Source organism: Aulonocara sp. 'chitande type north' Nkhata Bay, linkage group LG18 (genome assembly GCF_057382095.1).
Source record: "Aulonocara sp. 'chitande type north' Nkhata Bay isolate Kocher_YH1m ecotype deep benthic linkage group LG18, A_spYH_male_GT1.1, whole genome shotgun sequence".
In the NCBI taxonomy this organism is placed as follows: Eukaryota; Metazoa; Chordata; class Actinopteri; order Cichliformes; family Cichlidae; genus Aulonocara; species Aulonocara sp. 'chitande type north' Nkhata Bay.
Window position 1 is genome coordinate 6,301,410 of NC_141361.1, and position 12,415 is coordinate 6,313,824.

Below are 12,415 nucleotides of genomic sequence, written 5' to 3' on the forward strand. Positions count from 1 at the left end.
TAATTAGTTTTTTAGTTATCATATGTGCCTGAACAGGTAACTCTACACGTATCCTTGATTTATTTAGGATTTGGTGTGTTTTATGTCGTGTTCTTGGATATTTTTTAAATCAATCTCTGTTATGCTTAAAGCTGAGTCTGCAGAATGCTGTCACTGTTACACATTAAGCTAATTAAACCATGATAACGAGGTGGTATGACTCCAAAGGAGACCAGAGAGTAGACATTTAAGGTAGACACCTCACCTTTCCAAAATGCAAAGTCAGGATTTTATCCAGTCATGACCCGTCCTTTCCCAGCAAACACCACAAACCACACATTTTGAGCATTTTGAGGTTATTGAGAAGCATTTTCCTGTCGAGCAGTGACGGTAAAACATTTGCAGAGGTCTTGTGTAATATCAGTAACTCTCTTATCTGCCCCAGCCTGACAGAACATTTTCAGTTCAGCTGACTCCGAGCTAATGACTGTTATCACAGCGGTGCATTTTCAGCTCTGCAGAAAGTCCACGTCAAACAGATCTGCTCATATAAACAATATTTTTCTATCACATCATTCCCCATATTTCCTTAATACTGGAAAGTACACTAGTTATTTTGCTCAGAGCATCATATTTAGTTGTGAAATATAGAGAGAGGAGCAGCGAAACGTGGTTTTCTGCAGCTTATTCAATTATGGGTTGTTTGTAGTCTAAATCTTACGAGTATTAAATGTAATAATGTACCTTTGGTCCAGTTTAACCTGCGGGAATTTGTGAAGGCTTCTTTAAAGCTTTTTGCACCCACAGAGAGAAGAAATTGGAAAACATGCTTGTAGTGTCTCCTGATGTCTTTACGGCAGATATGAAGTAAATTCATCAAACAGCCAAAAATTATAAGCATCTCTAGAAGCAACAAGGGGTCGCCCAGTAGTGCAGCTCTCTGTGATGCACTTCATGACGCAGCTAAAAAAAAAAAAGGGGGGTTTTGTTTTGCTTGTTAAGAGAATGTGTAAACTAGTACTCTGTGGAGTTCAATAATAATAATAATGACAAAACAAAACCAGAAGGTGAATCTGGCTGCTTGAAGAACCAGTTGGAAAATGGAAAATAGCCTTAATATTGGACACATTCTCTGCTTCAAGGTGTAATTTTGAATGAAGCTGCTTCAGGTTAAACTAATACAGCACTTGTGTAGTTTATTTCCCACGGTGCAAGCTGTGCCAACAAGAGGCCACCTATGAAATCATTCACATATAGCAAAGACTGATCTAATCTGCCATTAGACAATAATGACAGATGGAGGAAGCTTCCAGGTCTGAAGCGTGACGTCAATACAAAGTGCCGTCTTATGACCAGCAGGGGGCAGCTGTTCTGATTGCAGATTCTATTGAAAATAAACATGTAAGGCAACATGGTGGCTATGTCCACTTTTAAATCTGTAATTGGGAAACATAACTGAATAGATCTTCATTATTATTTTTTCATAGTCTTGCTGCCCAGCCTGGGCCACCGGGGTTGTAGCAGATCTGTAGTGAAACAGTGGAATGAAATGAGTTTCTCTTGTTTTGCAGGAGGTCGAGGCTCTTTTTAAGGGGGACAACTTACCCAAGTTTATCAACTGTGAATTTGCCTACAATGACAACTGGTTCATCACTTTTGAATCAGAAGCAGATGCACAGCAGGTATCCGTACATGTGGACAGTTAATTTCATGCATTCATTCAGTTTTGATTTCATTAGTAATTTATACTAGTATTTAAATCTGAGTTTAAGCATCAAAGTTATCAGTGAACTTTGTGTGTTTTAAGTCACTAATGCTGTCCTGCGTTTCCTTTGTTTTAAAGGCATATCAATATCTCCGTGAGGAAGTAAAGACCTTCCAAGGGAAGCCAATAAAGGTAGGCTCACATTTTATTGGTTTGAGGCTGAGCTGGAAAGAAAACAATTTGCAAATCAAAAGATGCTCGAGAACCAGATGCACCCTGCTGGTGGTGATTTCAGGCTCTCGTCACTGTCAGTTTATGCATTTTGAGCTATATTCAAACCACTTCTGTTCATGAATGTGGTCTCAAAAGTTAAATATTATCCCCTGTCATGCAAAATGAATCAGCAGAGAAGCACACATCCAACTTTTTTGTAGACAGCTCACAAATCACAGGTTTTTGCTTAAGGGGTTCATTCAGAGGTCTGCTTGTTATTTAAGGACCACATGAAGCGTGTAAATGTAAATTGCATTCCTCTGTACTAAAACAATTTTTTAGATTTGGCTGAAAAACGTTGATCAATACCTCTAAGCCCATGGTACACATGAATATTTATTAACAACCGATGAAACAAACAAATTTTGTGAAGATGGTTGAGAAATGTATTTTTTTATTTGTATTTTTTCCTCAACTGTATTAGCAGTTAGTTATAATATCGATCTCTCTTTTGGGCGCTGGTGCTAATTTCTCTCTCTGTTCGGGCTCTTTCTACCAGGCGAGGATAAAGGCGAAGGCAATCGCTATCAACACTTTCATACCAAAGAACGGTTACCGGCCGGTGGAGGTGAACCCGTACGCTCAGCAGCGCTACACATCCTACTACATCCCGCCGGTTTACAGCCCCCAGCAGCAATTCCCGTTATACAGCCTCATCACGCCGCAGGCCTGGTCGGCCACACACAGCTTCATCGACCCCGCGCTGGTAAGAATGAGTTACTGTGTGTTTATTGGATTTGGGAAAGAAGAAGTCAAACAGGTGCTCAGTTGTGTATCAAAAACGGTAAATTCACAATTGTTTTTGGATTTAAGATTAAATCAGGACCAGCAGATCAGCACCAGGATTAAATTTAGTTACTTGTGTTTAATATTGACTTTTTCGGTCTGAATAATACACTGTGCTTTCTGTAGTGGCTGCTTTATTAAATATAAACTGTTTAAATTGGTGCTATGAAGCATTAATAGGTTTAGAGCCACTTTCACATTTTTAAGACACTTTTTATAAACATACAATATCAACAACTACATTAGAAAACATTAAGTTCAAAAGTCACACAACTAGCTTAATAATTTGTTACTTAAATGCATCTTATTTAACTGTTTTTCTGTCTCCAGGTTACTCCATTTCACAACAACCAGTTCATCAACGGATTTACATCTCACAGTTTCAAACCAGCGACGTCGCCCCTCACTGTCAGACACTACTCGCCCAGGAACAGGTTTGTTATAGTTCAGTGGAACAATGTAGTTAATGTACGTGCTGTTGGAATAATAAATCCAGGTAAACTGGCAGCATCTCACCTTTCTCTACTTGTAAACACACTGGAAGTTCGTCAGTCGTCCCAGCACATCTCCATCACCCTCACACAGGGTGTGATCAGCTGTTCACCCACTAATGTTGTGTGTATGACACACAGCTGTGTGTTTAAACAAACCGAACATAGAACATAAAACATTTGTTTTTACTTATTTGTAATCCCAGGGGTGATTGACAGATTAACCATATGATGATTATTTACCTGCTTATCAAAGTTTTGAGGTTGGTTTTTTTTAAATTAAGGATTTGTTACAATATGAATTTAATGGGGTAAAAGTCTGTGAAATTGTTTTCTGTTGTCCAGTTTTGGTGAGCCCACGTGAGTTTTCTCTTTTTAGCTGACAGGAGTGGCACCAGGTGTCGTCTTCTGCTGCTTTAGCTCTTCTGTTTCGAGGCTTGAGGAGATCAGAGATGCTCTTCTGCGTACTTTAGCTGTAATGAGTGGCTTTTTGAGTTCAGGTCGTCTTCCTGTTAGCTTGAAGCAGTCTGGCCCCTCTGCTCTGACAACGAGGCATTTTCGATCATAGAGCTGCTGCTCACTGGATGTGTGCTGTTTTTCATTCTCTGTAAACCCCAGAGATGGTTGTGCATAGGGCTGCCACGATTAGTCGACTAGTCACGATTATGTCGACTATTAAAATCGTCGACGACTAATTTAATAGTCGACGCATCGTTTGAAGCTTTGTAAGATCACAAAGGACGCAGGAATGAGTAGTAGGATTTAAGAGTGTAATAACGGACTGAAACAGAAGATGGCAGCACTGCATGTACAAGGATGCCAGCTGCCGTTAAACCCCGAAGAAGAAGAAGCTGTGTCCCAGAATTCATAGCGCAGCCCAGCGCAGTTGTCAACAATGGCGGCAGCTAGTTAGTTTTAACTTTACTCTTATTATTCTTTCTGGGTCACAAAAAAAAACGTTTAACATATTTTCAGGCGAGAATGTAACTGTGTAAACCTCAAATATCTGCTCAGTTTATCAAGACACCACATATTTTCAAAAGCGCTCCGACGTTTTCGGAGACGTCTGTTACCCACTAGCTCGTTAGCTAGGCGGGGGCAAGGCTAACTAGAGCCGTGAGAACACCGGACTCCCGGCAAATCGTTTTCAAACCCACCGCCGTCTTTCGCTAGTCAGGTTAAACATGATATATAAGTCACTTAGATAACTTAAAAATGTTATTGTTTGGCTTTCTTTAGTATTTTATTTGTTCCTGAGTAAATCGGTTTGGCTGAGATTAAAGTTATAGTTTTTGCACAGCTAAAACTGTCAAGCAGACAGCTGATTATCAGAAGTGTGAGACGCTGGAGAATATACTCCGGTGTCCTGTTATATTTTAGAAAGCAAGGAGTTTATTAAACTTCACCGAAACAATCTGCAAATTTCATTAAAAATTAATAAACTACCATCTTGTCTTTATTTTTAGTTAGCACAAACACTTCAAGCTGTAAGCTAATGATAGTTATATAAGACCAGATGCTGCTGGTGCAATAAGCTGTACGCTGTACGTCCAATGGATGATGATCTGATTAGTCGACTAATCGCAAAAATAATCGGTGACTAGTCGACTATCAAAATAATCGTTTGTGGCAGCCCTAGTTGTGCAGCTAAAATCTCAGAAAATCAGTTCCTTTTGTATTTCGTAAATAAACCATCAGCATATGGGAAATGATTGTATCTAAATAATTTATCCACTTCCAGTTTCACTGAGTTTGTAGATTTTTTACTCCTCCAAAGGCTGAAGACGCAACACAAACGCAAAAATGAAATCTTACCATCTGGTTTTACCTGTCACTTGCGGGGTCCTTCACAGAATGAGTTTATTGTAGGCCCAGGGTTCGATTATTCACTTTAAACCCAAGTTTTAATGCTCACATGGACTCACAAGGTTTTCCTTTTCTGCAGGAATCACAGCAAACCTCACCTGAGGCCGACCATCCCCACAGCGGATCGCAGCACTGGGCTACTGGACAGCCCGAGCCTCTTTGCCGGCTTTCCCAGCGAGAGGCTCAATGGGGCTCGCAGCAGCCCGCCAACGCGACTCCCCACCAGCCAACCCAGAACCAGGTTACCCTCCACTGCAGCCTTCCCTCGTAGGGACACTGTGGGCACGGGGCGAGTAACGGAGCCCGCAACCACAGACTACTCGCTGGGGATCGGCCGAGGAAGGTCAGGCACTGATCATTTACTTGTGTAGAGCAATAACTCTGCCACTCCCCTCTGATAGTGCAGGTTTCCAAAGTGTTATGAGAGGAATTCAACAGTTCACGCTGACACTTTGAATGTGGTTGTCCTAAAGTGAAAACATGAGTAAACTAACAGGCTCAGGTGATTCTCTTTTGTTCTTGGACACAATGTCTTTGGAAATGGGATGCCACACATTTCCTGAAGTTTTGGTCCTCTTAGGGGAAACAGTCAGTACAAAGTGTGGTCAAAATGTTTGGAAATTGAGCTCTAAAAATGAAAAACCTTACCTGATTTAAATTTGGCCAACCTCCCATTCAGAATCATCTTCGCATACACCTCAACCGGCTTGTTGTGGTACAGCGTCCGCAGCACTTTGTGTTGGGCAGCAGCCCAGGCGGAGGCCCTGTCGGACCAATCGCCAGCCTCGATTCTTCAACTGGATTCAATTTTTGTGAAAGTGGAAAAACTAAAAGCGAGGCGAATCGTGCTCCTGCTGTCACTCCTCGCATGACTCACTCTGTTCAGTCTTACAAACTAACTTTAAACTGAGACCCAGCTCCCATCACCAGTGATCGACCTCCATCCAGATTTTGCGTCACTTTAAAACGAAAGACAAGATTTGCCGTCTGGCTAAATTGCAGAGCAAAGAGTGTAAGTGGGCGCAACAGGACTTCTAAGAATAGCAGCCGCATTGGAAGCTGTCTGGACAAACTAAGAGATGATGACACTGAACAGGGCATCAGCCAAATTTGAGTGAGGTAATGTTTTGGAGCTTTTTGGCCACACCTTATCCAAAGCTGTTCTGAGTGATCACCTTTATCCTCTGATGAAACATTTATGTCGTGCTGCCAGCGATCACTTCCAGAATGACTCACCATTAAAACAGCAGATGAGCGAGTTTCTTTTAGAGGACTTGAAGCTGATCTGGTGGCCCAACATCTTAAGCTTTACGTTTACTTGTCTCTGTGTTTAATGGGATCTGGAATTATATATTTTTTGCCCTGTTTCGGCTGTTCCTCAAAAATTAATCGGCTACTAAAAGTTTTGCATGTATCTGGATAAAATGATGAAGTGGTGACATTTCATATCCAGGAGGCCAACCTCCTTGTGCCATCACGATTCTGTGCACCAACTGAGGAACAGAAGGGGAGATTGTGGCCATGTTTCACGTTCTGTCAGATGCATAATTACTGAAACTAGTCTTTGGTTCCAACCTATTAAAATCTTTCAGTCTCAACTAATTAATTCTAGGTGACGTTGTGTAAGGTGAAGTCGGTGTTTTTAGATAGAACGGATGTTTGTAAATTGAGATGTTCTTTTTCTTAAAGGAAAAATGTTTCTGCTTCTAGGAAAAAGAGGGACGAAAAGTTTACAGTAAGTACTGATTTTTATCCTCGTCATTCTGATTCTTTTCAAACTTTAAATTCCACAGTTTTTCTGTGAGTTTATGCTCAGTTTAAAGGAAGCAAACCAAGATTAGTACTTATGTATTCCTTACATCTTGAAAGTGAATCGAAGACTGTTTTGTTTCCTGACTCTTTGTTGCCTCTGTGTAGAGAGTGACGCCTCAGTCGCCGCCTCCGCCCCCAAAACCTCCATCTCCAAGCTTCGAGCTCGGTCTCTCCAGCTTCCCTCCTCTGCCCGGAGCAGCCGGCCAGCTCAAAACTGACGACGTCTTTGACAACCGACTAGCCAGCAGCGTAGTCGTCGGAAACTCCAAGGAACGGGTAGGAACTGATGCTAAACTCAAACTGAGCTATAGGTTTGTCAGTGGTGTGTTAAATTATGTATGAATCAATGTAAACTCCAATAAGCCCTGGAGGTTTATTGTTATATTAAATTAAATCTTCTAGTATAAACAAAATATAATACAGTAAAGTGCTTGGTTAGCAAAGATGATAATAGACGCAGGTTTTGTGGTAAAGATGGGTACAATCACAGCGCCTGCTCCAGGAAGCGCCATTTTGCCGGTTTTACTTTTGTGAGGAGAGCAGTGAGCGTGCAAAAGAAAAATACGATTTTCTTAAAGAAAAAACAATCGGGAGTGACCATGACAAGCTGCCACTCAGCACACAGCATGAAAGTATGACAATAATCCACACACAACACACATCAGCCATGTTGGTGATTTGTTTTTGTGAAGGGTCAGCATGGTTTTGGTGCATGATTTTGAATTGTTTCATAAAAGGTGCCCCAGTGTTAGAAAGAATAGAGAATTCATCCAGCTCTTATTGTGGCTGCCACGCAGATATTTCATGGTGACTCGACTCAGGCACTTCCTAAAAACAAAACGGGCTGTTCAAACTGCAACAATACCTTTAAATAGTCTAAGGAGCTTGGAAAGAAAAGCGTCTGGACTTCTAAGTTGCTTGAAGACGTTCCATCTCTCATCCGAGAAGCTTCTTCAGTTCTAAGGTCAAATGGTGGAGATTCTCAGATTTAATCCCTGTGGTGGTTCCCCCTCTACCCAATCACATGAGCCAAGGTGTGAAAACAGGTGTGGGTCGCAATCAGCCAGGGTTTCGGGTGAACTCATTGTGAAACCTAGCCCCACCCCATCTTGTGATTTCCTGAGGTCAGAAGGCCCAGGATGTGAGTGGGCGTTAAGGCGTCTGGGAAGGGATCTCAAAACTGGATTATAGATGGCAGACGGTTGGTTGTCGTAAACCACCGCCTCTTTGACCCTAGAACTGAAGAAGCCTCTCAGATGAGAGGTGAAACGCCTTCAAACAACTTAAAGAAGTCCAGACAATTTTTCTTTCCAAGCTCCTTAGACTACGATGACCTGGATGACTGAGAACCTTCACAGACGTACCTTGAAATATGTTGGAAAACTCTTTATTATTTTTTTAATCTTCCTCAAAATAAAGGTGAGACTCTTGAGAGTAATAATCTGATTCTCGAGTGTGTTGGCTCACGATATGGAGCATTAATCTAGCATTTCTTTATGATATGGAAAAACAGCACAAGTATAAAGAAGGCTTTAGGAAGGCACCACCAACACTGCAATTTTAGCTACTGGTCCTGCTTTTTCATTGTACACTGATATACGCTCACCTGTAAAGAACTTCTCCTTCTGCTAATAAAAAGAACTTGCTGTAATACGTCATTTCTGCTGCTTGCTGTTTGCTTGATGTCGCTGCAGAATGTAAGTGCTGAATCCAGTAGTGGAGGCACTCTCTCTCCAGCGGGTCCCAAAGAGCCTCTCCGGTCCTCAACGTCCCCGATGGCCACAACCTTCCAGCCCTCGCCGACCACCCCGACCACGACCCCCGCCTCGACGCTGCCCCCTTCCCCTGGCACGCCGCACAGTCCCGCTCCCTCCCTCCCAGTAACGTAAGAAGCACTCAGATGTTGTTGACTGCAGCACGTAGAGCAGAGTCTGTAAAAAGCCATTTACTGACAGCCGTAGGGTAGAAGATAAGGCTGCGAACATACACAGCATTCGCTGAAATGCTGTCATTAATTATCATAATGGTTCTAGTATCTGTTAAGAAAAGCGTGTAACATAATAGCCTACGATTTAGAGAGAGAGAGAGGATGTGACAGGAAAGGTGCCATCCACCCACGAGAACAGCCTGACATTGCAGGTAAAGACGCAGCGTTTTCCAGGAAGCTTGTGAGCCTATTTCAGATCATTATAGGAAGTAAACGTGACAGAAAATGGAAATTAGGAGTATTAACTACAGAACTGGAAAGGCAGCCACACACCATACCTGCAATGGCACTGTGACAGTTTCTCACAGCTATGAAATGTGTCATTTTGGACATTTTAGTCATGTGGCACCATTAGGCTTCATTCTCTCACCCTGAAATGGGTGAGGGTTGCCACAGCGGGAAGCTCCGGATGTTTTATAAGGCAGAATTTTTATAGTGAATACTTTTCGTGTCTGCTCCTGGGAGCAAACGCTTGCTTCTTAAGCAAATGTGTAAACCACAACACACGCACGTCTTCCAAACTCCTAGTGGTTTAAAATGAGTCCTCCTAAGATATTACCGAGGCTTTGTTTCTTTAAACTTAGGTCTGTGAGAAAACAGTCCTGAGCTGCACAAGAAGATAATGTTGAATATTAGGTTGGCCACATTAAGGTGAGGAGGAGCTTTCTGATTAGATCTCGTCTTATTACAGTCATCAGTTTGCCTCTTCATGTTGCACTGATCACTTCTTTAGCCATTATGTGCGTTTCGAGGACTGCAGACCTCCTAAATGATGTTAAATTCATTATTCCACCCTAATGCTGTTGGCTCATGTTTCTTTATTCCAGGGAGGTGAAGGTGACAGAGGTGAAGCCGAAGGAGGTGCAGCTGTCTGTGGAGCGAGTTCCTGGGACTCTGTCCACTGCAAGCAAATCGGTGCAAGTCAACGGTGCTGCCACAGTCAGTATTGATTCCTCCTTTTTGTTTTGTTTTTTCTGCTCACCGGCGCTTTTTAATATTTGCTGCCTCTCAGACACCTCAGTCACCATTAAATAAATCTCATCCTGAAGAAAAGAAGGCAAATTAATTGCACCTTAATTCTGCGCAGTCTCGTATTGATTTTGATTGCAGACAACTCGATTTCTAGAGGAAAAAACTGTGCATTTTTAAAATGGAAACATGTAGCAGCCAAAAAAGCTTTACTTGTAACAAGCCAAAGGCAAATTTCCTCTTACAGCTTTAATTTAGGTCTGTGTGAGGTGTCAGAAGGAAACGGTGCATTTTGAAGAAGAAAATCTGTTTTGATGGAGGGGCGAAAAAAACAACCCCTGCTTTCCTCTCAGCTTTGGTCTTTTTTTATAGCAATAAAACACGAGCCAAGGTCTGAAACGTACTGCTGCTAAAACAACGACCACACACACACACACACACACACACACACACACACACGCACGCGCGTAGGAGTGAACAGAAACGGATCTGGCAAATTAAATACAATCAACATGCCAAATGTGGGTTCAACAATCATATCACTGCTGTCATGTTGAACCTCTTAATCTCTGAAATGTTCAGGAGCCAAAATTCTGAATGTTTTTAGCTCAGTTGCCGTGTTTATTACAGCGTTTTCCCAAACTGTATAAAAGGGAACGTTTGTAGTTACAGGCTGTCCCCAGCGTTATATTCATACATGGAAAAGTTTGATTGACATGTGCCTGCATCGGCGTGAAATACATTTTTTCTCATCTCCTTGTTTTCATGTTTGTTGTTTATTAATAAATTATATACACTTAATAAAAATTTGCCTTTGGATTGAATTATCAGCCAAATACTTTGATTTTCAATATTTTCAATTTTAATTTTTCAGTCCTGACATTAAAGTTTCTGCACACGGACCGGTTTTTTTTTTTTTTTTTTGCGCCACGGACCGGTTTAATGTCCGACAATATTTTCATGGACCGGCCTTGTCGTGGATAAATACAACAAGATAAAACCAGTACCGGTACCAAAAAAAATAAGATTTATTCATAACACACGGGAAAAGACCCAGGCAAACAGAGTTAACGATAAAAAAGATTAAAAAAATAACGCTAAAAACCCTGAAAACCGTGAATTTCACACCCGAGCTTCAACTCTCGCTGCCCGCTACCAAAGGACTCATGGTCACGCTGGTGTAAACCAAACAGTGAGCTGCTGTGAGCAGATTGAGGCAGAATCTGTGCAAAAAAATAAAATCCCAACACAGCTGATGAATGTAAGTAAACAGAGATCAGCTGAGCAGGTACAGAAACTTAAATCCCACAGTTTGCCTGGTTCTCTTGTATTTTTAGAAGCTTCTTTACAGTTTTACTGACTTCGAGCTGTTGTAATGTGGGCAAATTGTAACTGTTATTGGGAACAAAGTCTATCCCTGATGCTTCACTTCAGTCTGTCCTTCTGTTTGGGGTCCTCTCTTTCGGCTCTCTCTGTCACTTTGTGGCTAATGGCTCTCTCTCTGAGCCTGTCCCTGGAGATGTCTTCCTGTTAAAAGGGAGTTCTTCCTCTTTACAAATGTCTGCCCACCAAAACTGTGTCTAAACTCTACAAAAGGGCTAGAAAAACAAAATGGTAACAACACACTATATGTGCACCACACAACAAACATCGACTTGTTCCAAAAGGTGGAGGGAATTTGTGCGGAAAACTCTATTTAGTAGGGGTGCAACGATACACAAAATTCACGGTTCGGTTCGATACTTTGGTGTCACGGTTCGATATTTTTTCGATACAAAAAAATGTTCATGCCTTTTTAATTTGTCATTTATTAAAATTATAAATATATATTTTAACTCAAAAGTACAGTTTTTAAATTTAACCCTAACCAGCGAATGCGCACCTGCGGACCACTTATGTGCACCCCTGGTTATTTAGCTCGTCATATTGCAGCCACAGAAATTCTTTTGTCCATGAAACCATAAAGCTGCACTTTCTTTTTGCCTTATAGTCTCATTTGTCATAACTTCTCCGTTTTGTGGTAAGCTTTTCTTTGGCTGTCACTTCTTCACCCCGACCTGTCTTATTTGGCTCAGCAGAACTAAAATATATATACTGCTACTTTTACACACGGACTCACATAAGCTCAGCGATTCTCTGCGCGATCAACCTCTCACATGTTTAAGCTTGCTGCGGGAGATTTCACTTGTCATGTTTGCATAGTAAGCTAACGATTAATAAGACGATGTCAGAGGAATTGGTGCACAAATTATCATCACTCACAGATCAGTGCTGTCATTGCAAAGTGAAAGCAAAAAAACAAGCGCAAATTCAAACGCGATTTCAATATGTCACATATTGACAGTGGCTCACCGATGCCAATGACATAATTACCCAGCTACATTTCTGAAAGAATGCAAAAGCATTGACATATATTTTTCCTACAATAGCCCGACGGGCAGGGCAGAGAGATTTTTGTAGCCCGACTGAAAAAATCGCTAGCTCCGGGACGTCGGGCTAGCGATATTGCAAGCCTGTATCTGATTGAGGAATCACTCATCTTTGGAA

General features: G+C 41.6%; 1 protein-coding gene across 3 annotated transcripts in view; it reads left to right on the forward strand.

The window, feature by feature from the left end:
- Positions 1-12,415, forward strand: part of larp4b (La ribonucleoprotein 4B) — a 53,952-nt gene that overhangs the window by 36,466 nt on the left and 5,071 nt on the right. For 2 of the 3 annotated variants that reach the window (XM_086271615.1, XM_086271613.1), the window contains 9 exons: positions 1,551-1,661; positions 1,823-1,876; positions 2,457-2,663; positions 3,074-3,177; positions 5,180-5,443; positions 6,790-6,835; positions 7,018-7,188; positions 8,607-8,797; positions 9,727-9,838. In XM_086271615.1, the coding sequence (XP_086127741.1) occupies positions 1,551-1,661; positions 1,823-1,876; positions 2,457-2,663; positions 3,074-3,177; positions 5,180-5,443; positions 6,790-6,835; positions 7,018-7,188; positions 8,607-8,797; positions 9,727-9,838 (1,260 nt within the window). The remainder of the gene's footprint in view (positions 1-1,550; positions 1,662-1,822; positions 1,877-2,456; positions 2,664-3,073; positions 3,178-5,179; positions 5,444-6,789; positions 6,836-7,017; positions 7,189-8,606; positions 8,798-9,726; positions 9,839-12,415) is intronic. The other variant, XM_086271614.1, reaches the window with a different exon arrangement.